This window comes from Haliotis rubra, unplaced genomic scaffold (genome assembly GCF_003918875.1).
Source record: "Haliotis rubra isolate DU_JTF1 unplaced genomic scaffold, ASM391887v1 Scf306, whole genome shotgun sequence".
In the NCBI taxonomy this organism is placed as follows: domain Eukaryota; kingdom Metazoa; phylum Mollusca; class Gastropoda; order Lepetellida; family Haliotidae; genus Haliotis; species Haliotis rubra.
The window spans coordinates 1,023,889-1,049,144 of NW_025766976.1; the positions used below are offsets into that span (position 1 = coordinate 1,023,889).

Sequence of the window (25,256 nt, forward strand, 5' to 3'; positions counted from 1 at the left end):
CGAATATTTATCAGATATGTATTCTTCACAAAAAATGAAACATCCAGTAAAAATGACACTTTTGGGTGATGAACTCTTAGTTCGGGTTCCGACTTTCACACTTTCCGACTTCTGTCTCCAGATGAGTGCAAGAACGACTCCTCCAAACAGGCAGGCGAGAACGAATGTCTGATGAAGAAGGAGATCATCGTTGTCCTGGCGATAATGGCGGCAACTGTCATCATCCTCATGATCGCTTGTATGGTGATGACGTGCAAGCTGCTGAAGGCTGGCACCAAGGTCGTCGACGTCCCCCAATCGGAATACCAGCCCTCGATGTCCCTTCCTCGGCTCTCTCCAGCCAACTTTTAACTCTGATTAGCTAACGAGTCTCACCAGCTGGTACTGGTTTGTTGGCTGACAGACAGAAAAAGTTAAAATAAACAGACTAATCTATGATACGATGCACTTCAACATGATCTCAACACCAGTATAACCTCCTATTGTGGTCGAGTGTCTTTGAAATGTTTAGCTCATGACAAGCGTTTTCTTGATTTACTCTACCTATGTACTACCGGTAGGGAAGGAGCATGATTAAAATTACTCCATTTATTTCGAACACCTGGTGGCAGCACTGATTTAGAGGGATTCATTCAAATAATTTTCACCTCTACGTTCGTCCAATGGAATCTGTTTCAGCGTGAAGTCGATATTTCATTTCGGAATCATCTGGTGTCGTCATATATATCTAGTGATTCATTCAAATAATTTTCACCACTATTTTGTCTTGTTCGCCCAATGGGATTTTGCTTCAGTATAAAATCGATATTTCCGTTCACAAACACCAGGGCCCCGTTTCACAAAACTCTCGTAAGCCTAAGATCTCGTAACTTTTCTCGTAGCATTCGTACTCCCTATGTTACAGTATAGGAGGTACGAATGCTACGAGAAAAGTTACGAGATCTTAGGCCTACGAGAGCTTTGTGAAACGGGGCCCTGGTGTAATCTCTGATTTCGAGTGATCCATTGTATAATTTTCACCACTAGTTTGTCTTTTTCGCCCAATGCAATTTGCTTCAGCTTAAACATCAATATTTACTGGCAATATATTAGAAATCTGTTATATATTTTTGTAAAGTTATGCTTAATTACGTTGCTATAAGAGTGAAACCCTTTCTTGTTACGAAAATTGCAATCGGCCATAATTTTTTTATTGACATTATTTATAATGCTTACGCTATGTGGTGTGACTCTTCATTGCCCCCTATCGTCTCTGTTGCCATGAGCTTTCGTACCGCATAAACAGCGGTGTTAAAAATCTAGCACCGGTTGGTGGAGATGTCCCTGCTGTACGTGTAAACGAGATGGTGGTTTGCTTTTATGGACACGTTCATTTTTTGACGTTTTGACAACACAACAATAAATGTATAGATATATATATTGCAGTATATGCTAGGTATGTATAGTTTTTTATTTGAAGAGTTTATAACTAAAGGGACTTAAGTTGTCTTAAGTGTATCCAGGGGCAGTGGGGTAGCCTAGTGGTTAAGGAATTCAACCCGGGTTCGATTCCCAACATAGGCACATTATGTGAAGCCCATTTCTGGTGTCCCCTGTCATCATATTGCTAGAATATTGCTAAAAGCGGCGTAAACCTAAACTCACTCACTTAACTGTATACATGTATTTTTAATGACGAGAGTTTTCATCTGATCGTATAATCTTTATGTAGCATTTGTATGTGTAAGTGTTGAATAAACACCCTGTTTGCATTTTAAACACGAATAGTGACGAAACTAAGTGGCCGCAATACATATTCAACCAGTTCGGTGAAACAATATGTCACTTTACGTTGTAACCAGATGAATGCGTTTACGAAGATGGGTAGTTTATAATAATATAATATGATATATAATAGCTTATGGAAGAGGGGGCTAATTAGAACACTAACACAGTAGTAGCGCATTCTTATATCTTTGTGTTTCCCACGTTCACAAATTAAACTCGTGCGCTTCAGCAAATATAAACATATTAGTTGGCGAAAGGAGCATGTCAACGAGTGCAATGAAGCTTAAGAAAGTTGTCTTTCCAAGTTTGAAAAAATCACGGAAATGTCACGGAAATTTTGTGGATAACGAATGAAGCCACATTTGATCTTTCCACGTAAACACTTTTCCAAACATTTTTTCCAGCAGTAAAAAGACATTCATGGCTAGAATAGTCCCAGATTTTCATTAATATGGATGTTTAGCAGTGAAAAAATACATCATAATATACATCTATGTTTGATGGTGACTAAAATCAAGAAGACGATGTTTGATTTGCGATATATCACGGGCATTTTGTTTTACATTGTGACAAATCAAGTTGTCAAGTATATAGATACTTTCTTTTCCTTGCCAGATAGTTCTGTCTGCGTCGGGTTTGTAGAAACATAATCAAAGATTGGTTTGGGGATAACGTTAGTGAGTTTTAAGGTTTGCAAATTTTTCGTATGTAATCATCAAGGTTATGGTAATAGCCTGAAATCATTAGAAGAAAAATACAATGATTGTATATTTTCCGGTGAGATATTTAGTGTGAATTATTCGCTATGTACAAATGTGCGCTTGTGGTCAATTGGTGCCTTGCCGAGCATACATGTATTATAGCTTTGGACCCATAATGTTTATGCGATTTTGGTTATGTTAGAATTGTTATCACTTCGTATCAAAATATCATTGCAATATGTTTATGCAACACACCAGGGCCCAATTTCTCAAAGCTCTCGTAACCTTAAGATCTCGTAACTTTTCTCGTGGCATTCGTACCTCCTATACCTCCTATAGATTAGCTTACTACTGTCGTAGCGCTACGATAGCTTTGTGAAACGGGGCCCACATAACCTTTAATGTTGTTAAGACAGTAATACAACATATGATAATATACACTAAACGCCCAAAGAAACGTTACCCTCCCCAGTTGGCGTTGTGATGCGTGGACGTCCACTTCTTGGTCTGTCTACGGTGATCCCAGTCTGTCTGAAGCCCTGAATAAGTCTTATAACCGTGGTACGGTGGCATCCGTGGGCGTTGGCAACAGCATTGTATGTCGACCCCATCTGCACCATCCCAATGGCTCTTTCTCTCCCTTAGCTGTTAATCGTGGCATATTTCTCGTACTTGTGTATCAGACCATGTCTTCGAGGCTCTCTTTATACCCTATAGAATCATTCTGCATGTGAAATGGATGTAAATACGGTTTGAATATTGCTACGTTTTGGCGATTGATACTGCTATGTGTAAACAGAAAATGGAAAAATGTTACTTTGCAAGCAAACATTTTAACAAAGATAATTGTAGATGTTCCTAAACATTTTTTCACAATATCAAGATACGTTTTACTTGTTTTCACTAATGCAAATCAGCAGAAATGTGTAAAAGACTGAAATCATAGCAATGATTATTTTACAATTTTACACACTCTACAATAGTTGTTTCTTGTTTTAATAGTTGAAAAATGGTGACTTTAAATGGTTTATCATTGTCCCAAAGCAGAATTTTATTTCAACCTTTCTTTTGGACATCAAAATAAATATTATTGGTTTATTTCGGCTTGGACGAATATAGGACAATATAACACGTCTCAAAAAGAAGCATTTCTTCCAAATATAAATCCATTTGAGAATTATTTTTCGTGATTTGCATAAAGCTGTGTTGTTAAGCTTTCTTGTAAACTAAAACCTTCTAAAATATCTTTGATAGTTTTTCAGTAATTCATAAAGGTAGGAGGGTAACGTTTCTTTGGCGTCTAGTGTAAGCTTAAAATTGACACACTTCAAGCAACACAATGACATATGTAATACATTTTCCCCGACTGGACAAAATATAACTGTAGAAAGTTGAGAGACGCCGCTGTATCGTTTCTAAATAACCACGATTGCAATACTGTACAGTTTATTCAAGGAAAACAAATACAATAAACGCATATATGTAACTATGTTTGGTTGTTTACGGGGACCAAATATGAACAGATATATTTGAATCTTTTTGCATTGTCAAAACTTGGGTGATTGCCATTCGTCACTGTGGTCATTTTAAACATGTTTGTTTACCTTTTTATACAGCAAAATAATTGTTTAATGTTAAACATGTACTTTGTACAAATTCTAAAATGTCTGTAGTGAAAAAAAACTTGATACATCTTGCATAAATTGATAATGGCGATATATTTTTATTCAACATGAAATAAATGAACACATGTTTCTTTGGTAGTTGCCTGTTTGTTACAGACTGTATAATATAAACTCCGCTTCAAAGAATCTTCAGCTATCCCAATGGGCGTCACCTGGCTGAAGGATAGGCTAGTATTCAAGCCTGGATGGTGTGTTGGTCTGACAATTATGCATAGTGAACACAGACCACTCGGTTGTTGACGATAATAACGACGTCGACGATGATAATGATGATGTTTGCGATGCATCGAGCGTTTACGATGGTTTCAACTTTGGTCTTTGGTGATACTAACAGATACTAACACAGCTGGGGGTTATAACAGTAATGTTTGCAATGTCCACACACTAACTGTTAAGTTAAGATTCACGTGCAATGCAATCTCAATACAGGAACTTTTATACCGAATTGCTGACAACTGCAGCATCTCCAGTTGGGGAGCATATCATTGATGGAAATTTGATATTGTCGGTAAAGGTTTTGAAATTATTTAGTAGGGGAGACCGGGGTCAAATGTAACACGGGTCAATTGTAACACGGGCGATTACTCTAATAGTTTTCGCTCAAGCATAGTGTAGGTGAGTAGAGTTATTTCCCTTTACTTTCCTACGGTACACATCCAGGCGTTTTTCAGCTGCTCGCTCATGGCGAGATACAGTTAACGAAGAATCGTTTTTCACATGGGAAAGTAAATTTTCACAAAACGTAATAAAAGGTTCTTAATGCAGTAAATGTTGCTTGGTATGAAACTAATTAACAAGTGTAAAATTGAGGTATTACGACATATTTTGAAGTAGAAATATTTGAGAAGCCCAAAGTTGTTAACGTGTGACGTGGCATGAAACATGGCTACTACCATCGGGGGCAATTGTAACACTGTTTTACAATTGCCCCATGTAATTTTCCCTTGTGTTATGATAATGAAGCAAATTATGATGAAGGTTTTATGTTAGTTCTTTACTAGTTTTATCATAGTAGAACATGTTCAGTGTAATGTTGATAGTATTAGCCCTCGGGTGACACATTCTTGTGTTAGTCTTTGTATTATATTTTAGGCATACCAATACAAGAATATTAAACCAAAACATTTTAAATGTCGATGGGGATAAAGGTTTAATGTTAATCCATTTCCACCTCAATTGATCAAGATAACATCTTTCCACATTATATTTTGATTTTATTTGGAAAATAAACAGATTGTTACATTTGAACCTTCTTTTTTACAATTGCCCCATCCGCCTGTTACAATTGCCCCGTGCTGGGGGGTCAATTGTAACACTTGCAGTCATTGCATTTGATACGTAATAACTTTGTAACGACATGATAGTGAACTTTAAATGACACTGAGGTATAAAACCAAGATGCGAATGTACTAGTTAGTACCGATTAACTTTGTGAGCGGTCGACTAGTATCGAATTACAAGACGTTAAGTAAAACGTGTTACAATTGACCCCGGTCTCCCCTACACACTGGATGTTAAGGGCGGTGGGGTAGCCTAGTGGTTAAACCATTTGCTTGTCACGCCGAAGGCCCAGGTTTGATTCCCTATATAGGTACAATGTGTGAAGCCCATTTCTGGTGTCCCCCGCCGTGATGTTGCTGGAACATTGCTAAACGCAGCATAAAACCATACTCAGGCACTGAATGTTAAGCCAAATAAATATTTTACGTCCACCCAAAAGTGTGTGGTGCCTTGATTAATAATTCTCGAAAAGCGCCCTTCGGTATCCCCTCACGCAAACGCACGTACACGCACGCACGCACACACACTCAATTCCCAAATGTTGATAAATTTTTTGTCTCAAAAATAACATCATCTTGTCAAAGGTTCTGATGTCCCTAAACATCTGTGAGAACTGGAGGCACGGCCAGTATGTCCAAGAGATTTCCTGCTCTGTTAGTGCCTAAACGTCTGTACGAGGGTCCTGCTCTCTGTCTGTGTCTGTTGGTGTACTCGGGACTTCCTCCGGCGACAGAAACACATGATTATTATCCCAAGTATCGCGGAAAACAGAATGAGTACCGTGGCCTCTGACGTCACAGTTATGAGGAAAACGTCACTTCCGGCGTTCTTTGTCGCTTGTTCCGATGGTCCATGACCTTGAAAAACATTTTTGGGCATGTATAAAATGAAGTTATTATTATCTGAGTGAATAAGACATATGACAAAACATATGTACATTGTACAATCACTGTACTTGAACTATATATATAATTATATTTTGTACATCATATGTAATCAAATGCAAGTTATCCCGAGCATTCTCATGTGACAGTCAATTTCTAAGAACATGTAAGGTACTTGCTAACTTCAACACTTCCGAGCGAGTTTGCTTTCAAAACCTTTACATGTGATTCAGATATATAGAATGCCATCCACGAATCTTTCATGATGTGATTTATATCACCTGCTGAACGAAGTAATGTTTTGTAGTAATCGATAGCAGTAAAACATACTGTTGTAAGGTTGCATAACAAGCCAGAGGCTCATATTACACTTCTCATACTGTCCAAATAAGAAACATAGGACATCGGACCCTGATCTAATATTGATGAAGATCGGCGAGAGGATGTTGTTTTATGCCGAGTTTAGCGTTGCGCCTGCCATAACGCATGTACAGCGGTGGGACACATTCATGCACTGGGGGCGGTGGGGTAGCCTAATGGTTAAAGCGTTGGCTCGTCACACCGAAGACCCGGGTTCGAATCCCCACATGGGTACAATGTGTGAAGCCCATTTCAGGTGTCCCCCGCCGTGATGTTGCTGGAATATTGCTAAAAGCGGCGTAAAACCAAACTCTCTCAGTCATGCACTGGGCGCATTCATGCATGGGACGCATTCGTGCATGAGACACATGCATGTGGCTTCATAAGTTGTACTTGTATCAAGAGTCACCCACGCCAATCCACTGCCGGGTACCTACCTGACCTATTGGGCTGAGGATCCAATATCGTGAGCACCCTGGTCAGCTCGGCCTCGTCTTGGTCAAGAGAACGTCTCCGTCGACTACTGCTAGGACACGGGACCTGAAACATGTGACTTGTGAAAACAAATGACGTCAGAACAGAAGGATCATGTACAACTGCCTTTCAAAATCAGCATAGTGCACGATAGAGCATCCAGCGAATGTAAATCGTTCTCCATGTCAAAATACCCGAGTAAGCGTTTAAGCAAATTTCATTTAGTTATCTATTCACCCTCGTATATCATTTCATGTACATAATCATATCTGGATTTGAGCGTTGTTTTACACCCCATGAAAACATATTCCAGCTACATTACGGTGCCTATGGATAAGCGAGTCTGGGCCTCGATTTTCGAAGCTCTCTCAGCGCTAAGATAGTCGTAAGTGCCATACATTAGCAGCAGAAAATCTAGGCCCTGGACCAGAGAGCCCAGTGGTCGTATTATGAATAATGATCCACACCTACGGGGTATGCTTACACGCAGTAATCTAAGTGACCTCAAGTAGTTTGACTCTTACGGCTTACCGTAGTGGTCAAGGAGTGAGTGTGTATTGTTTGACGCCGTTTTTAGCAATATTCAAGCAATATCACAGTGGAGCACAGTGGTGTAGTGGTTAGCATGCTGGCCTCTCACGCCACAGGCCCGGGTTCGAATCATCCCGGTGGAGACACCAAAATTTGTGACCTGGGTCTCATACTGTGTTGTGTACCTGGGCAAGATTCTTAGTCCACTTTGCACTAAGTCCACCCAGCTGTTGAAAATGGGATCTACGGACCTATAGCGGCTTTGAAAGTACAATTCCGTCAGGGTAATAATGTAACGCCACAGAGCAGCATCGTGTTGGATTCTAGGCGCAACACTTAACATTATTATTGTTATTATTATTATTATCACGGCGTGGGGACACCAGAAATAGGCTTTACACATTGTACCCATGAGGGGGAATCGAACCCGGGTCTTCGACGGGACGAGTGAACGCTTTAACCACTAGGCTATCAAACCGCTCCTGGTGGTCATGGAAGTAAAGGTCACGGTAGACATGTTTTGTTCTTGCCGAGTACGTATTCGTAAACTCACACTTTCACAGTCGTCGTCCACGATGCAGACTTTAACAATAAACCGGAGAGCAATGCTGTCGCTGGAGACGAACTTAAAAGTTCTCAATCGGAAAGTGATAGTTGACTTGACGGCGGGGTCAGGGGGGCCGGGAACGTCCTCCAACACCGACAACACCGTCGTGTCCAAACACCTTCACGGAAACAAATGATATATTCAACAACATATAAAATTCTGTTTACCAATATATATATACAGTTATTGCATATGGTCGAAAATATACACATGTGTACTAAGGGAGATAACTCGGCACACATTTCACAAAACGATCTGCATTATATATAGATGTGTTAAAAATCATTATTTCCCGGTCTCAGAACATCTGCTGTAATTTTCTTACCCTCCTGTAACCAAGGTAACAGCATCTGTGGCTGTATCCGGAGGGCCGTTTGTGACGACAGCTGTCTCAAGTCTCAAAGCTGCAAACTCTGATCATATAAAGGTGTTACGGGGATGATTTGTAGGCCGCTTCAGTCACTTTACAATGCTCCGTTACAACGTTTGTGAAATTCGTTTCTATGTCATATTTCCTCATTACTTAAATGTCTGATTTGTGATCAGTTCCGAATAATGCGATTACTCTAAGCAACACGCGTTTCTCTTCTTTGTAAAGAGAGGCTGTTACACTTTTTTACCTTAATATGTCGGAAGAGTGAGTTAAAATTTAAAGTCACATCGGCAATATTTCAGCCATATCGTGACTATATGTCGGAAGAGAATGAACTCTTAGTAGTTCTCAAAGGGTCATCATGACCATGTAGTTATGATTGTGGCACGATCAATGATCATTATCTGGTTCAATTGTTTACATCTACACCTTGAGCTAAATCAGTGCGTCAGAATGGACCACGGTTATTGGCTCCAGATGTCTGTCTAGCCCGAGAGGAGAAACACCCGATCAAATAGAATATCCTTAGAAGACGTTGACCACGCACAATTGATAATTTGATCGACGGGAAGGATATAATTGGCGAAATTATTAGGGCTGTGTATTGGCAAATACATTGTATTGCACTATGTTGCGATTCAGGTAACCATATTGCGATACGTATTGCTATATATAGGGAACTAAGATATTTGACAGTGAGTGACACTAATTGTGTATGTCAATTCTATTTTCTACATTAAAAGTCCCTAAAAATATATTTTATGGTTCTGATGACAGAAATCTCGAAATTAGGTTGCATAGTCATGGATTCTATTTTCTTTTTTATACACTTTATAGTGCTACAGTATGGCCCTTTGTCATTAAATAACGAAGGGAAACATTTGCTGTGCATGAAAGTATGTGTAGATTTTAATTTAAACCATAAAGATAATAACAAAAAAATTAAGATATATTCTTTATCCAATATACCGGTTCTCAGAAAAAATATTGCAATACGTATCGTTTGAAAAGCGTATTGCAATATACCGGTAAAATGGTAATATCGTGCAACCCTACAAATTATCCTGGTGTATGTTCATGTCTTTTCAATTTATGGATCAGTGAATGATATTGATGTGATTGATTAATTTTGTAAATTAGTTAACGCTGAGGTTATATAAATGCTAATTTGTTAGATTAAGTCACCATTCAACTTTATCTTTCACTTGTATCTAAAGCTGTGGAGTAGTCTTGTGGATAAAGCGTTCATTCATTACGCCAAAGTCCCAAGTTCTATTCTCTTCACGGGTACATAGCTTGAAGCCCATTTCGCGTGTCCCTTGCCGTGATATTGTGGAATATTTCTAAAAGCAGTCCGTCAGCCTCTTACTTCACATGTAAAAACAGTGTAACAACTACTTTTTCAAAAGATGGCGTTCCTTGAATTTGTACGCGGCAAGTTTTTACCAAATCAGTCACTGGATTTTCTGGTCCAGCGATCACATGATGTCGCATGTACTGCTGTGCGACGTCAGGCAAGAAAGACTAACTTGTTTGACAAGCATCCCTTGGGGGTTGGCGAATGACAAAGTAGACACATTTCCAACTCCTTGTAAATACAAGGCGTATATGATACCCGTTGAGCAAGACATGCTTACCCTTTTCTGTATCAGCTAATGTCGTCACAGTGTCTGTTTCTGTGACCCATTCGTTATACAGTTTTCACTGCCTACTGCATCCAAACAAATGTGTTTCTGTAGATATTCGAGACTGAATATCCTCTGACGTTGTATTATTGTATTGTAAATTCGTTCGAATTATCGGATGTCCGGATTAACATATCGCTCCCAACAGTAATCGCCAGGAAGGCGGGGTGTTTGGATAAACGGGATCGGGCTTACGTTTGTTTTGGGTTTTTGTTAGCTATTCCAGCTATATGGACAATCAAGTGATCAACAGCATGGACATCGATCCACGAAACGTGGATACGATGACATGTGTCAACCAAGTCAGCGAGCCTGACCACCCGACCCCGTCTCTTACGACATGCATGGGTTACTGAAGACCAATTCTAACCCGGATCTTCACGGGTATCCGGGCTTATGAATATTCATCATACGAGAAACGGTGTCAGTCACGAAATCTTTGTAGAATACTGTTTTCATTAACTTCATTTAAACGTATGCTAAAGATATTACTCCACATCGAGGTTTTGTTAATCCAGACACTGTTAATCCGGGCGACTGGGGATTATATTTTCCGAAACACAGTTTGAAATGAATTATTTTGTTAGGCAGACCTGTATTTTGAGCTAATAAGGGCATGATCGATCTATATCTATTCATATGTCATGCCGGACTCTACATGCTAATAAATTCCAGCAAGTGAGCATAATGGTTAGTGATATATTTACCAGATGGGGGGGGACGCTGAATGTAAACACAAGCACCATGCCAACTGAGACGGGTGTGTCCACCAGTACAGTTCCATCAACTGTGGTAATTACCATGGTAACCGGATTGAAGGTACTGCTTACCACTTGCCGTTTCAGAACAAACCTGGACAATGTGAAAAACAACATGGATGGATTATAAGGCCCTGTTGTCTGATAGAGATTTAACGTAAAGTAGTAAGAATTTGCATGGTTTCATTTTGAACATGTCAGTTTGTAACACTAAAATCCATATTCATTTGATAGTTTCGTGATTTACTGGAACATCGATTACGTGGACAGCACGTTTGTTGTTTCACTCCAATAAGTACAAAAATAGTAATAATTTGTAATTGTTACTTTTTGGCTCTATTAAGATTTAACAATTTTTTTATTAAAATAACCGGATATAGTTAATATTACCTGTACACAATAACAGATAATATAACCAATTTTGAGTAAATAAAAGTTACAAAAATAAATCAAAATATTTGCAGTTAGTTTGGACAGACTTTGTAATGGTATTATCTTCAAGCATGGAAATCGCCTCTTTCCAACTTAGACAATTTAGATATAGAAATACATACACATAGTAAGAAACAGAATTATCATAAACTGCCAGAAAGAAAATTAAGAAATAACATTACAAACTTAATTCAATCTAGGCTAAAACTAGCCCACGAAACATTGCAAATATAAAGTCCAAACCACATAATCTATTAGATCTATGATACCTGTAGCAAATACTTCACCGACGGGTTACCATTTCTTGCATTTCAATCATTTTAAAAAGAATTCTGGCCTGTTCGGTAACTATTGCAGTGTGAAATGTTCCACTGACATACTCATCTGCAGCAACGGAAAAGGACGTTGCAGCGACGTCGACACCACTGAGATTGAGGGTATTAGTCAGCGTCACTTGAAGGTCAAGGCCGGTGATGTAGGTGTCTCTGAACTGGATGGTCACCTGGCGGACTACGGTTGTACTATTCTAAAGCAATATGGGAATTATATTTCGTAAGATTATCTTCAAGTATTCCATAAAATAATCACTTAATGATGTTGTAATGTTAGTGATGTCATGTTATTGATATATACATATATTTAATGAATCATACACTTTGACAATCAGCGTTAAGTGCAATGAACGTAATGCATGTAATTAAGAAATACACTTCGCTCTACCACTATGTATAGTGTAATAAAACACACTTTTGCCCTGAACTGTTATAGTTAAAGCACGAGGACGCTTGCGTCCGAGTGCTTTAACGTTATAAAAGTTCAGGGCGAAAGTGTGTTTAATTACACTATACATGGTGGTAGGGCGAACTGTATTTCTTTTCTAAGATGCCAAATTTAATACTTTCTAAAGATAATTACGATTAATTTAAGGCAGAAAACAAACGACGGTGCCGGTGACCTAAATTAAGAATCCTCGCACAGGGCTAACTGGCGCGCTGTTCTATTGATGTGTCTGCCCCAGTTTGATGACGGTTTACGTTCGGATTAAATATCTTCTTTGAATTATTTTAATCACATCTGTCATTAACATAAACCATATGGGGCAATATGAACGTTGCATTTCTACTACCAGCGTAAGTTTAGATCAGTACATCCAGAGGAAGTTGAGTAGTCAAGCGACATTCCACAATTGCATTGTGGGAATGTACACATTACGAACGTTACCGTGTCGCTGAAAACTTGTGAGTCGAAATGAGACATTTTAACCGTCGTAAAGCATAAACGTAATGTTTCCACCAGTGATGTTAGCTGCGTGAAGCAACAGCAAACCAAGAAACTGGATGCAACGGTGTAGTTTACTGTAGGAGGCCGTACGAGGCGATGACAACTGACATGCATCGTGACGTCGCTTACATTGTGATGTAATGTAAAAATGGTTCGATTACGAGGGGGCACACTAGAATGGCGCAGTGACGGGATAACGTCATTTAATTGTTACGTCATCAAAAAACTATACCTTTATTGTCTGATAATGTATTTTTTTTCGATTATTCTAACCGCTAGGCATCTTAGAATGATATTCACACGCTGAATATTTTATCTTTTAAAAGTCATAAACTGTTGGATCTCTTATTCACTCGAACGTCGTCTTCGTCGAACCCAGGACCGCCATTTTCCTCAGACTCGGATCCGGACGGGTATCGACACAACATTACTGATTAGTAGTGTACCCTCACCTTCGAGACGTCTACAAGAATACCACTGGTCAGATCATGAGACACCCGCGGCCGCAATCGCATCCAGTTAGTTTTGATATCTCACCTCACAGCCATCCCTGGTGAATGTTACCTAAACCTTAGGTGCCCCCATACTTATCGCCTGTATGATAGTACCTACCATTATAAAAGAAGACCAGGCTAGCTATTCCCGAAACGTAAGTAACCCTACGAACTTCTTAAGCCCATTCTTAACACACCGGCTACGATCAAAGTTAAGAATTTTTAGGGCTACGGACGTTTCGAGAATAAGGGCCCAGGCTTACACAAGATTTTGCTATGAAAGTTGGGCAAGCCCTCGATACTATCTAAATAAAAAGCTTTGCAACCTATCGAGCTCACACGAAAACAATGGCTTGCCACGCGCCTGTCCTCCCTGCCCCCTCTTTCTCACTCGCAATATGTCGGCGGTAAACCCTAACTCTCTAGGTGTCCACATAATCATCACCTGTATGATCTACCTCTTCTTCCCTCCCGACACACAACACGTTGGGTTAGTACCTAAAACTGTTATCGCATCTTACCTCCCCCTACCACTGTCCTCCCCACCCACCCCAACCCACAACAAGTCAGTCCTGTACCCTCACCTTTGAGGCGTCCCCACATACGTCGCCTGTATGGTCGAAATCTCCGTAGTATCCCTCCAAGTGGTCGGGGACGTCGTCAGCTGGGTCAGGGGGGTCAGGAACACGAGCCAACAGACAGTCAGGGATGTTTCGGTAGCCGGAAACGTAGATGAGGCCGAGGAAGTTGGAGGATGGGTTGATGTTGATGATCATCTTAGTTGCAGTGCTCTCTGCGTCATCTAGTTTGTCATCAAAGGAGCAATTAGAACGAGTGATGAAACATGTCCTCATACAAATACTTCCTTCGATTCTGTTTAAATCTATAATTTCACTTTATTTTCTTAAGTATAAAACGGACCTATTCAAATGAACTTCCAACTGCAATGCATTACAAGCAAGGGTCTGCAGCTCTTTTTTACAACCATTTCTTGTATGAAAGTACGTGGGAAGGAAGGCATATTCACATCCTTTTTTATACTTAAAACTATCGGTCTTAAAGATTAAAGTACATGTATGTATTTTCCAATTCGGATCAGACTGTATCGCCTAATGTGCATTTTATGTCACCCGTGAGGGTTCAGGGATGGAATGTGTCTAAAGCAACCTATGTTTATTGCAAGATGCGAATTAGTGGACTGGGTCACCCATTAGATTTTGCTTTACTTCTGGCAGCTGAAACCTCAGCTATATAACTATAACATAATGTTTATGTCATGACTTCATTCTAGTCATATAAATAAGTTGGTTGGTTGGTTCTAACACCCAGCAATATTCCAGCTGTATTGCGGCGGTATGGAAATACTCGAGTCTGGACCAGACAATCCAGTGATCAACTGCATGAGCATCAATTGGGATACGATGACTGTGTCAACCAAGTCAGCGAGCCTGACAACCCGATCCCGTTAGTCGCCTCTTACGATAAGCATGGGTTGCTGGAGACCAATTCTAACCCGGATGTTCACGGTTATATAAATACGTATTTTTATGTAGTTATTATAATATTGTTTGCGTTACTTTGTTTGTGTCAGTGAAATAGAGCAATATATATATAAGCAACATCGCGGAGCCCTGTTCGCCTCTAAGGACGTGTGTTGAGACAGTGTGGGTATTGTTAATATCAATCAGCATTGTGATAGATTATTAAAAACTATAATTCTTACATCGCCTGTACGAACACGTGAGTCCGTAGTAGTCCTCTGGACAATAGCAGGAAGTAGAGTTATCTGCCCCTGTGTAGCATGTTCCTCCATTTTCGCACTTCGTCCTGTTACAGGCTGCAGAATTCACGTGATCTACAAAGACATGCATTTTGATACTAGCGAGTGGATTGGGTTTAAAGAATCTGAAGCAGTGAAAAGTATTTGTACGTCGTGGTAGACGTGGTGTTGGGATGAACCCAGAGCGACACATTTCCATCCTCCTCAGCCAGCTGACCAAACAACGTTCATAATCATAATATGTGAACATCAGATGGCAATAATCGCTGGATCCTGTCGCTGGATCGCTGCTCAACTAACTAAAGGTCCTTTGTCCTGTGGGGAAATAGTACCCAAAACACAGTCAGTCAAATTATGCAGAATCCTAAGATATTTTTTTCGCGGACAGTTTAATTTTGTCAACACAACCCAACATGCCAAGACAGGATGTTTGTTTTGGTATGCCAGGCTTCCCGGCGAGATGACAAATGCCACAGAAAAGATTGTATGTGCTTGGTCAGGCGATATATTAGGCAATATTAAATTTCATCTACAAAATCCTGAAAAAGGGATAAAGAAATCTTTTGAAATTTAGAGCATTATTTGTATAGTGCATAAAGTGGTACAGGGAGTTGATTGTATTTCGTTCTGGATGGGTACATTTGAAAATAGTGCGGAACACGAAGCCTTGGACTGTACGATATGGGCGGATGCTGAAGGAGTGGATTTCATCTTTGAAGGGTATCTGTATAAATTTAGCAGATATTGTCACAACTTTGTGTTATCCAAACATTTGAAAATTTTGTTTGTAGGAGCAGTAGACATAAACAAGTAATCAAGTTTTGCCAAGCCGGTATTATTTCATGAATGGTCGTTGGATAATAATATCGTTCTATGGTCCATGGAGAGTAGCAATAATTATCATAATGAAAAATCGTCGTAATATATAACGTCAGCTTCGTAGCACAACCGATCTCGACTATCCGCGGGAAAAGAATCCATTGGGAGTAAAAAGGAAATATATCGCTGAAAATGTATAGTAAAAATTGTATCATTACACATCAATGATTAGTTGTGAACAGGCCGGTTAGAGTGCCCTGTCCATTCGTTTGCATAAAAGGGTAACATATGTTGTTTGTTGCATCACGTCACGCATGTACTCGTGTGGCAGTTTCATCCTACCTTGCCCTGGACAGTATCACGTGATGTTTTTTCTCTTAAATTCTTAAGTACACATGCATTCAACCAAGTCTGGATGTTTTTCGTAATGTCTCTGTATGTTTTGACAAAGCTGTCAGAAATCTATAAAAGTACTGGCGCTGCCTTGCTGTAGAGAAGTATTGGAAAAGACAAAAACTGAAAAATTCCGTAAAATTATAGAAGTGTAAAATAAATCTCTTTTACATTTTAGTGGTAATGCGTGACTAATTTCATCAGCTTGGCCAGATTAAACTGAATGTACAATATTGACAATGATGATATGTCGCATGTTAGAATGTTTCAACATTAAATCGATCTTTTTGTATATACTATCAAATTACGTTAGTGCCATTATACTTTATATAATGGGTTTCTCGGTGGCAAGTACATAACGCACATTGTTGTAACATTATCAAGAATATTTATCACACATAGTTCAAGAGGTCATTGAAAATTCATGATTTAATGCTTATCTTATTACCTTTTAGAGCATTACATCTCATGAAATATTAAACACGACCTTTTTTACCTGATTTGTTTAGAAATCATGAAATAATGTTTCAGATGTTGGAGATGCATCGACAAACACTAGTGTCTAGCGGATCAGATGACAACCGGAGGCTTAATAGTACAAGTGACACTTTCTGTGGTAGAACTGCTCTCCATACATTCTCCATTACTCATTCGCCCGCATTGTGTCCACACACAAAAAACATTTATGGCTTCACAGATATAAAACTATCTTACCCTTGATATGATCTGGCCCCGTTTGGATTGTTCAACCGGACTTTATTTTTAAGCAATTCCACGGATCTGGCCACTATATCACCAGGACAACCACACCCTGTTATTCTTATGGAAAGTCAAGTCATTGTTCTTCATATCTAACAGTACCACCTGGTGATCGTCATCATTCCGTCCCATTGCCCTCACCCCCGGGAGAGGAGGGACAGACACCATAACATCCGACATTCATTATGGTCATCGCATGATCCCGCCCCACCCAACACACACACGTTGACAGAGTGACAGTGTTGTAATACGAGGCCGTGTCTATTGCAATACGCCAAAGAGGGATGTTCGGGAATATAAGGCTAATCATACCCCCTGGCGGCGCAACACCTAGCACCCCGTAACACATACAGGAAATAGGTCATAATATTCATTGCAGAAAGTTATCAGTGATTTTATTACCTACTGGTCATTTATTACGGGGGAGATTGTGGTGATGATGAGGGAGTGGGGGGTATAGGGCGGTGATGTAGGTCATTGGACTCAATCATGATATATTGCTGAAGGAAGTAATATTTTTTATCCATCTATATTCTACTTCACCCTATAATGCATAACCATTTCCTTAATAATGGTCAAATGTACTTTCATTTGTATTAGAAACGAATGCGATGTATCAACTCCCAATGTATATATATCTACATGTATCATTTATTTATCCCTCTCTATCTCACTCTCTCCTCCCCCTCTTTCTCACTCCCCTTTCTCTCTCTCCCCTCTCTCTCTCCCTCCCCCTCTCTCCCCTCCCAAGTCTCTCCTCTCTCTCTTTCTCTCTCTCCCCCTCCTCCCCTCCCCTCTCTCCCTCCCTCTCTCTCTCCTGTCGCTGCTCTACCCCCTCTTTTCTCTTTCCCTCACTTCTCTTTTCTCTTTTCTCTCACTGCCCTCTCCCCTCTTCATTTTCTACTAATCTCTCCTCTCTCTTTACTCTCAATTCCCTCTCCCCCACTCTCTTTTCTGTCTATTAATCACTCTTCTCTCTCTTTTCTCACTTCTCTCTCCTCCTCCCTCTCTTTTTTTTAATCTCTCCTCCCTCGCTCCTTTCTGTCTCTCAGTCATACAGGAAGTACCGCAGCCACAATCTCCACCTCTCTCCAAGCTTTGTGTAAATGTAGCCTGTAATGATGCATAATAAGCATAAAAAAACACTTGAAACATACATAAATAGTGTTGGCATATTGGAATATTCTCGAGCAGGCTACCAGCGACCACTCCGTTTTAGGAGCCGCCATTAGGTATACAGAGTTGCGTCCCTTTAGCATGACAGGAACCTACGATCGTTGGTGTCATTCATGGATATTTTTTATTTATCTAGGCATGACAGCATCACTCCCGTGGTTGTTCGTTTCACCAAAGTACTAATCTTCTGAGACGAGCATCCTTCTGAGGCGAGCATCACTCACTCACTCATTCACTCCTTGAGTTTTTAATGACTCACCTGTCTCAAGGCCGCAGTTGAATCCTTCTCTGGGAGGGGACAGAGTACCACACCCTGTACACACGGAGCTCCCAGCTGTACACGTTCCTCCATTACAGCTCATTCCGTATCGACGGCAGTCAAAGTCGGCATGGACTGATTGTAAACAGACAAGCAGAACAACTCACGACTCTAGTCAAAACACTTTGTTCAATAGTATAAAATACAAATGTTATGTTTTCATGTAAGACAACTGTTGACATTACAGTGCCAGGAAAACAGTAGAATTATAGGCGAGATTACCCAATTACATTTATAGAGTTTCAGTACAGCTATATATATTTTTACTCTGGCAATTTGATTTTTACAATTTATCTGATAAAATATAACCTATGTATCTAAAAGGAAATTACGAATAGATAGACTGGGCACATATTCGCATACCCAGAATCATTTAACTCACTTCTATCATACAATAGCCTGAACCTACTTTCATACTCGACTCCATCAGTGTTTTCTCCAACATAGCATGGAACTTCTCTCGGTCGTGAGAGTAATTTACTTTTACAGCTATTTTAGTGGCATGTTATTCGAATCTGTCTCAAAGAATGGCCAAAAGTAGTTACGGTAATAATAAGGATGTACGATATATATTGGGTAATCTAGTATAGACTGTAGCGTCAATCCTGAATTAAAACAGTATTTAAGAAGGCAAGACGGAGATGTTTGCCTTAAGATACTGTCCTATTACGCCACAAACCGTAACCAGAAGTTGGGTTAAAAAACATATCCGTGGATCAACCCCAGGAAGGTATATGGACATGCTAACTCACGTAACTAAATAATTGGCCAATTTTATAGCGTTGAACTCCACGCTGTAGGGACATGCTCTAAGCGCATATAACATAATGGACATTATTACCCCGGATAACCCAGTATGTACAAAATATATATGAATAAATTAATGCTAAATACTAGAACTGTTGTCCATAACAAACTTACTGAATAATATCTGTCTAAGTATTTCGGTGTGTGTGTACAAGAGTAGCTTTTATCCAAAGGGTTATCCGAGTGTATATCTCAAACACTTTGGACATGGATCATTCAAATTTGCAGCACCAAGCCTGTGGAACAGTCTCCTTCTCCCATAAAGCATCTTTAGGAGAATTCAAGTCAGGACTCAAAACCTACCTCTTCAAACAATTCTACAACCTATAACTGCCAAATATTCTGATGGTCGCTTTTGACGAACTGTCATATTTTCCTCATGAACTCTGGTGACTCTTTCTATATGTAGCGCTCTGAGCATGCTCTGGACTATGGCGCACAAGAAAAATATTTTTATTATTGAGTCTCAAGCAACATGGAGAGAAGACCAACATCGACGACCAATGGAACTCGTCAATAACTGACAAGTTACAAGTAAGTAAGTGAGTGAGTTTAGTTTTACGCCACTTTCAGAAATAGTCCAGCAATATCACGGCGGGGGAAACAAGAAAGAAATGGGCTTCAAACACTGTACCCATGTGGGGAATCGAACCCGGCGTGACGAGCGCTAGGCTACCTAACCGCCCCTTTCCTCTGTGCTTCATCACTTCCTGTTCATCAGCATGTTCATAATAACAATAAGAATAACGTTGCAATTGTTTGTGTGCACACATACTAATACTACCACACACCATTACTGCAGTATTACAGAAAAGGACATTAGGGATAATGTGATGTACATTTAATGACAATAAAGAGTTTACGTGGATATAGTAGCGAATACCGTCCTTGTGATGGTTCCAGAATATATACAGGTCCATGTCATAAATTATATGCAATAAGTTAAGTTGTTAAGTGTGTTGAAACCCCATGTTAAGATGAGGTACACAAACTTCAATCGGATGTGTCTCCAAGACACTAGAAAATATATTACGAAATTAATATAAGCAAATCTCGAATCATTTGGCAGGTCTAGACTGCCTGGGCTTCAGCTGGGTTTTATTTCTGATTTGTGTGTTTTTTCAAGTGTGCGTGCATGCGTGCATGCGTGCGTGCGTGCGTGCGTGCGTGCGTGTGTATAATAGCAAAATAATACTTTATTTCCTGGACCAAATGTTCGTATAAGTATATATATATAAACTGTTTGGCACTGTTTGAGTTTCTTGGACTTCATTTCTGCCCCTCAACGAAGCACACGTGACACAACTGGTCTCGCCTTAGGCAAGTGAGTCTGTTCATGAATTGTCTCTGTTCATCCAGCAGTGAATGGGTACCTGGTTGGATATGTCATATGACTGTTAACCTTCTAGCGCTTCACAGGCAGCTTGGATTATCCGGAGTAATAATGCATTAGCTCTTTGAAGTGCGTGGAAAACAGGCGCTTTATAAATAGCCAATGCATTATCATCATTATCATATGATCGACTAGACAGAATCCCACATGATATGGCCGTTGCACATCTGCATGCCAGACGGATGTTTTGATCTAAACAAACTAATAATTGATAACGAGACATCTATTTTCCACGACTTCCTAAGTAGACCCGGGTTTGAGTCTCCACTTGGGTACAATGTGTGAAACCTATGTAAAGGCACTTATGACGATAATTATTCTATCAATTTTATCAATGTTTTACCTACATTAACCACTTTATCATAGGTTATCAAATCCACACATATTACAGTATTTATAACACGGGCTGGTACCTCCGCAAGCAAATCCATTGTAAAATACCTTGTACGTGATTAACAATGGGACCTGCATAATATATGTTTGTGCGAGTTCATTTGAACCCGTGTTCTGTATGTCTGTCCGTTAACCTACATATTTAAATACTTAAATATTTAAAACAAAATAATAATAATTTCTTTATTTTTCATGCATTTATACACAGTTGCACATGTATACAATTGTCTATACAAACAAAAGGTGACAAGATGGCCAGAATTTAGTATATCGGTTTAAGATGTACGTTTCTGCTGTGTATGTCGTAAAGTAATAAAAGGCTTGTGAGTTCCTCTTAAATCATGTCAAAATTTACTGCTTTTATATTTGATTTATTTTTGAAAATAAATTGTTTGCATACAATTATTAAAAGATTTATTGGTCCAAAATTGTGTAGCAGAGAGCCAAGAAGTATATGTTTCTTATTAAGGTTAATGAATAAACCGGCTTTCTGGTTGACCCAGACGCAACTCACATTTATAAAATGATAGTAATTCAAAAGGAATTTGTTTTTCCTCTCTTTTGTCAACGTATTGATGGGTTGGGTTATCACCATAGGCAACATGAAACTGATTTCAGTTTAGATCAGCTATTTAACAACAGTCACTCGCAGTCAGAATCACAGCACTATTAAACACCCAGCTCAGACCCCATTGCGTGCATAGCTATATGGCTGTCGTGTTAACCCATAAAGATACAACAGAGGTTGAGAAAAACAGATACAGAGCAGGACACACACAGATGGGAGTGGGCAGGAAGATGTACGTCACATACCTTTACATATTAATATGGCGGCTACCCACAACATCTGCCCCATACTACACGTGACTAACATTCTTCCGTCAAAGCTGTATAAATCCTTTGTAGGCCCTCCGCTTCATCCTCATCTCTTGGGTATCTCTCTGAATGATCCTGGCCCCTTATCCAACACTTGTACGTAAAGAATGTGACTACACAAATACTGTTCCCGTGTAAAGATGCTATCTGAGTTATCCCACGGATAACGTACGAAATCTGTTAAAACCTTGAATTTTGATGGCAACTGTTGGCACCGGTCATCCGTAACGGTAAACTCACTACGATAGAAAAGCTTCAGTCTCTTCGCTGTCTCAGGTAACCTGTGAATTCGCTGTAGGTCATCCATAGAAGCTTATGATTTTAAGCCCCCTGTCGTGCGAGGGGCTAGCATAGATAATTCCTTTGTACATACAAATGCACGCAACTGTATCGAATTGATATAAACCAACAGCGAAGCAAATAATTGAAATATATAATATACATGTATATTTTTCAAGTGTATAGATATATTTGATTGGGTGACGCATCTGTGGTCGTATGAGATTCGTGTGTGGGGCGAGCCATTATTGATGAAGACACGCTGAGACAGAAGAGACTATACACGTTCTATTCAATGTTATTTTCTTCTCTGGTGAAAACGTTGGCGTAGACGCATGGTGAAACAGGGCCAATGACGACATCCTCCGCAGCTTGAAGCGTGATTAACCAGCTTTACTACACGATTTAGTCAACCGTGATAGAAATATTCTATACCCGAATGTAAGCTGACATTACATCGTCACCAATGGCTGTACAGGTGGTGTAGTTATTATAAACCCAGGAAAAACGAAATTCGTTCAAAACACAATAGAGATAGAAGCCTGTTGTGATAAGACGACGGTGTGTGAACTGACGAAATGAAAAGTTCGGAATACAATGAACGGATTGGGGACATCACGTATTGGCTTGAACATTTCTACCTGGGTCGAGGCTTCAGTTAGCAGCCGGGGGACATATTGTTGAAAGAAACTGTCATCAGTTATTGGGATGTTGGGAACGGGAGGGGGGAGGGAGAAGGGGGTTGACGTTGGCAGCAGCGACATCACCTGTGCCTGTATGGTGTATATAGAGCAACCTTGTGTCCTTTAGCTGTATCTAGCCGCTGGCTGTAGGTGCGAATCCAAGGTCCCTACTGATTCAAATATTAAAGTTTTTTTGTCAGTATTTTACCTGCACTAACGTACCCGCGGTGTGTCTGTCCGGAGAGTGGAAGAGCTGTAGTTCGATCTGCGGCTGCGTCCCACAAGAGGTGGAACTTGTTGTTTCAGTGCCTGGCGCTCCACACTAAGGGCATAATACAACGGATGGTTCTCTCTGAGTCAGTAAACTGTATCTGAGGGGGATATCTATGTTGCGCTGCAGTGCATCTCAGTTTTCCAGTACGTTAGCCTGAGTTTATACAAGCACACACACACACGTACACATACACGTCTCTTATAAAAGGGAATATATTAGAACGCGACTTATGGCACCATTTCACCTCAACACGTGTCTTACCTGTGCTCCATCCACATAAACCGCGTTAGAATTGAAGATCCAGGTTAGAATTGGTCTTCAGCAGCCAATGCTTGTAGTAAGAGGCGACTAATGGGTTCGGGTGGTCTGGCTCGCCCACTTGGTTGGCACTTGTCATCGGTTCCCAATTGTGCAGATCGATGCTCATGCTATTGATCACTGGATTGTCTGGTCCAGACTCGATTATTTATAGACCGCTGCCATATAGCTGGAATATTGCTGAGAGCGGCGTTAACCAACCAACCAACAAATCCATCCTCATGACACGGTCTGTGCCTCAGCTTGTGACACACTGGCATAACATGATAAAACAAGTGTTCAGGACCACGATAAACATCTTATCTATCAACATCTCCAGCAACGACCCGTGAAGGTCCAGGTTAGAATATTGATCTTCAGAAACCCATGCGTGTCGTAAGAGGCGACTAACGGGATCGGGTGGTCAGGCTCGCTGATTTGGTTGACACATGTCATCGGTTCCCAATTGCGTAGATCGATGATCGTGATGCTGATCACTGGGTTGTCTTGTCGATACTCAATTATTCACTCACTCACTCACTCAGAAGCGACACACCACTGGTTTTAAATGACTCTAGTAACATATCCCCACCCCCACCACCCCTACTCCAATCCATTTGCATTAATGTTGTATTTTGTGTTGTTTAACGCCTCACTCATTAGTATTCAAATGACAAATCGGATGGAGATATCGGGTTTGGTCCATACAACGCAGTGGTTGATACTGCAGGAAGCACCCTACACTCACGCGATGCATGACACCACATGTTGAATTTAGAATTTAATATGTTTTCCTGAGGACCTGAATGACGAAATAGGCCCCAGACTGCCTGAAAAGGACACATGAAAGGCCTAACGCGGCATAATGAGAAGTTTTAACTTGGAAAGTCTTCCAACGTATCATTCAGACCTCTGGATATAATATCTCTCTCTCTCTCTCTCTCTCTCTCTCTCTCTCTCTCTCTCTCTCTCTCTCTCTCACACACACACACATCCCAATGTATATATATCTACATGTACTCTTTATCCCTCCCCTCTCTCTCTATCTCTCTCCACACTCCACTCACACACACACACACACACACACACACACACTATGAAATAGATGAGGTGGTTTTACTGACCTCTCTATTTCCATTCTGTCTGGTGAATCAGTGGTAGGGTACTTGCTGTTTGACAAATATCGAACGACATCAAACCATCAGTTTGGCCGAAGCGTAAGTTACACCTTGACTCAATGCCCTAGTTTTGATTTTGTCAGTCCCAGAAGAAGTGCTAACGGGTCAAACAGTCAAACCAGCAAGGAGGGGAACACAATTGATGACCACAGGATACCTACCTCGGCTGAATGGCATCCCCAAATTTCACAAGCTCACGAATGTTTATGTCACGTACGCTTGAAAATAATTTTTGAGATTCCTTTCATAAATTATTTATATTACAAACATTAATACCTTTACCTTTGTGTTTATGTCATAGGCAAAGAAATTAACAGAATAAAAATAGTGAATGTGGCGATGTTTTTAAGAACACACATACGAGGCAGTGTTATGTGACGAATGAAATCATTGATGAACGCTGGTCTATGAAAGGCCAAATCAAACAGGTATGGTCTGTCAACAATAATAAACCGACCAGGCTTACCCACCCGAATTCTCAGTGTTAAAATGTTTCTCATGTGTAACATTCTTTTGA

The 25,256-nt window shown here is 40.1% G+C and overlaps 2 protein-coding genes across 2 annotated transcripts in view; one reads left to right on the forward strand and one right to left on the reverse strand.

The window, feature by feature from the left end:
* Positions 1–438, forward strand: part of LOC124282908 (EGF-like domain-containing protein 2) — a 32,429-nt gene extending 31,991 nt beyond the window's left edge. Inside the window, exon 11 of the mRNA XM_046718957.1 lies at positions 122–438. Coding sequence (XP_046574913.1) covers positions 122–351 — 230 coding nt within the window. The 3' untranslated portion in view covers positions 352–438. The remainder of the gene's footprint in view (positions 1–121) is intronic.
* A 5,690-nt stretch (positions 439–6,128) lies between these two features.
* Positions 6,129–22,371, reverse strand: LOC124282909 (EGF-like domain-containing protein 2). Its single transcript, XM_046718958.1, has 10 exons — positions 21,966–22,371; positions 18,500–18,634; positions 15,037–15,168; positions 13,898–14,115; positions 11,919–12,064; positions 11,056–11,200; positions 8,616–8,703; positions 8,237–8,408; positions 7,116–7,218; positions 6,129–6,291 (listed from the first exon to the last, which is right to left on the reverse strand). The coding sequence occupies exons 1-7, from the start codon at positions 22,024–22,026 to the stop codon at positions 8,689–8,691; spliced, it is 852 nt and encodes a 283-aa protein (XP_046574914.1). The 5' UTR covers positions 22,027–22,371; the 3' UTR covers positions 6,129–6,291; positions 7,116–7,218; positions 8,237–8,408; positions 8,616–8,688.
* Positions 22,372–25,256: the final 2,885 nt, after the last annotated feature.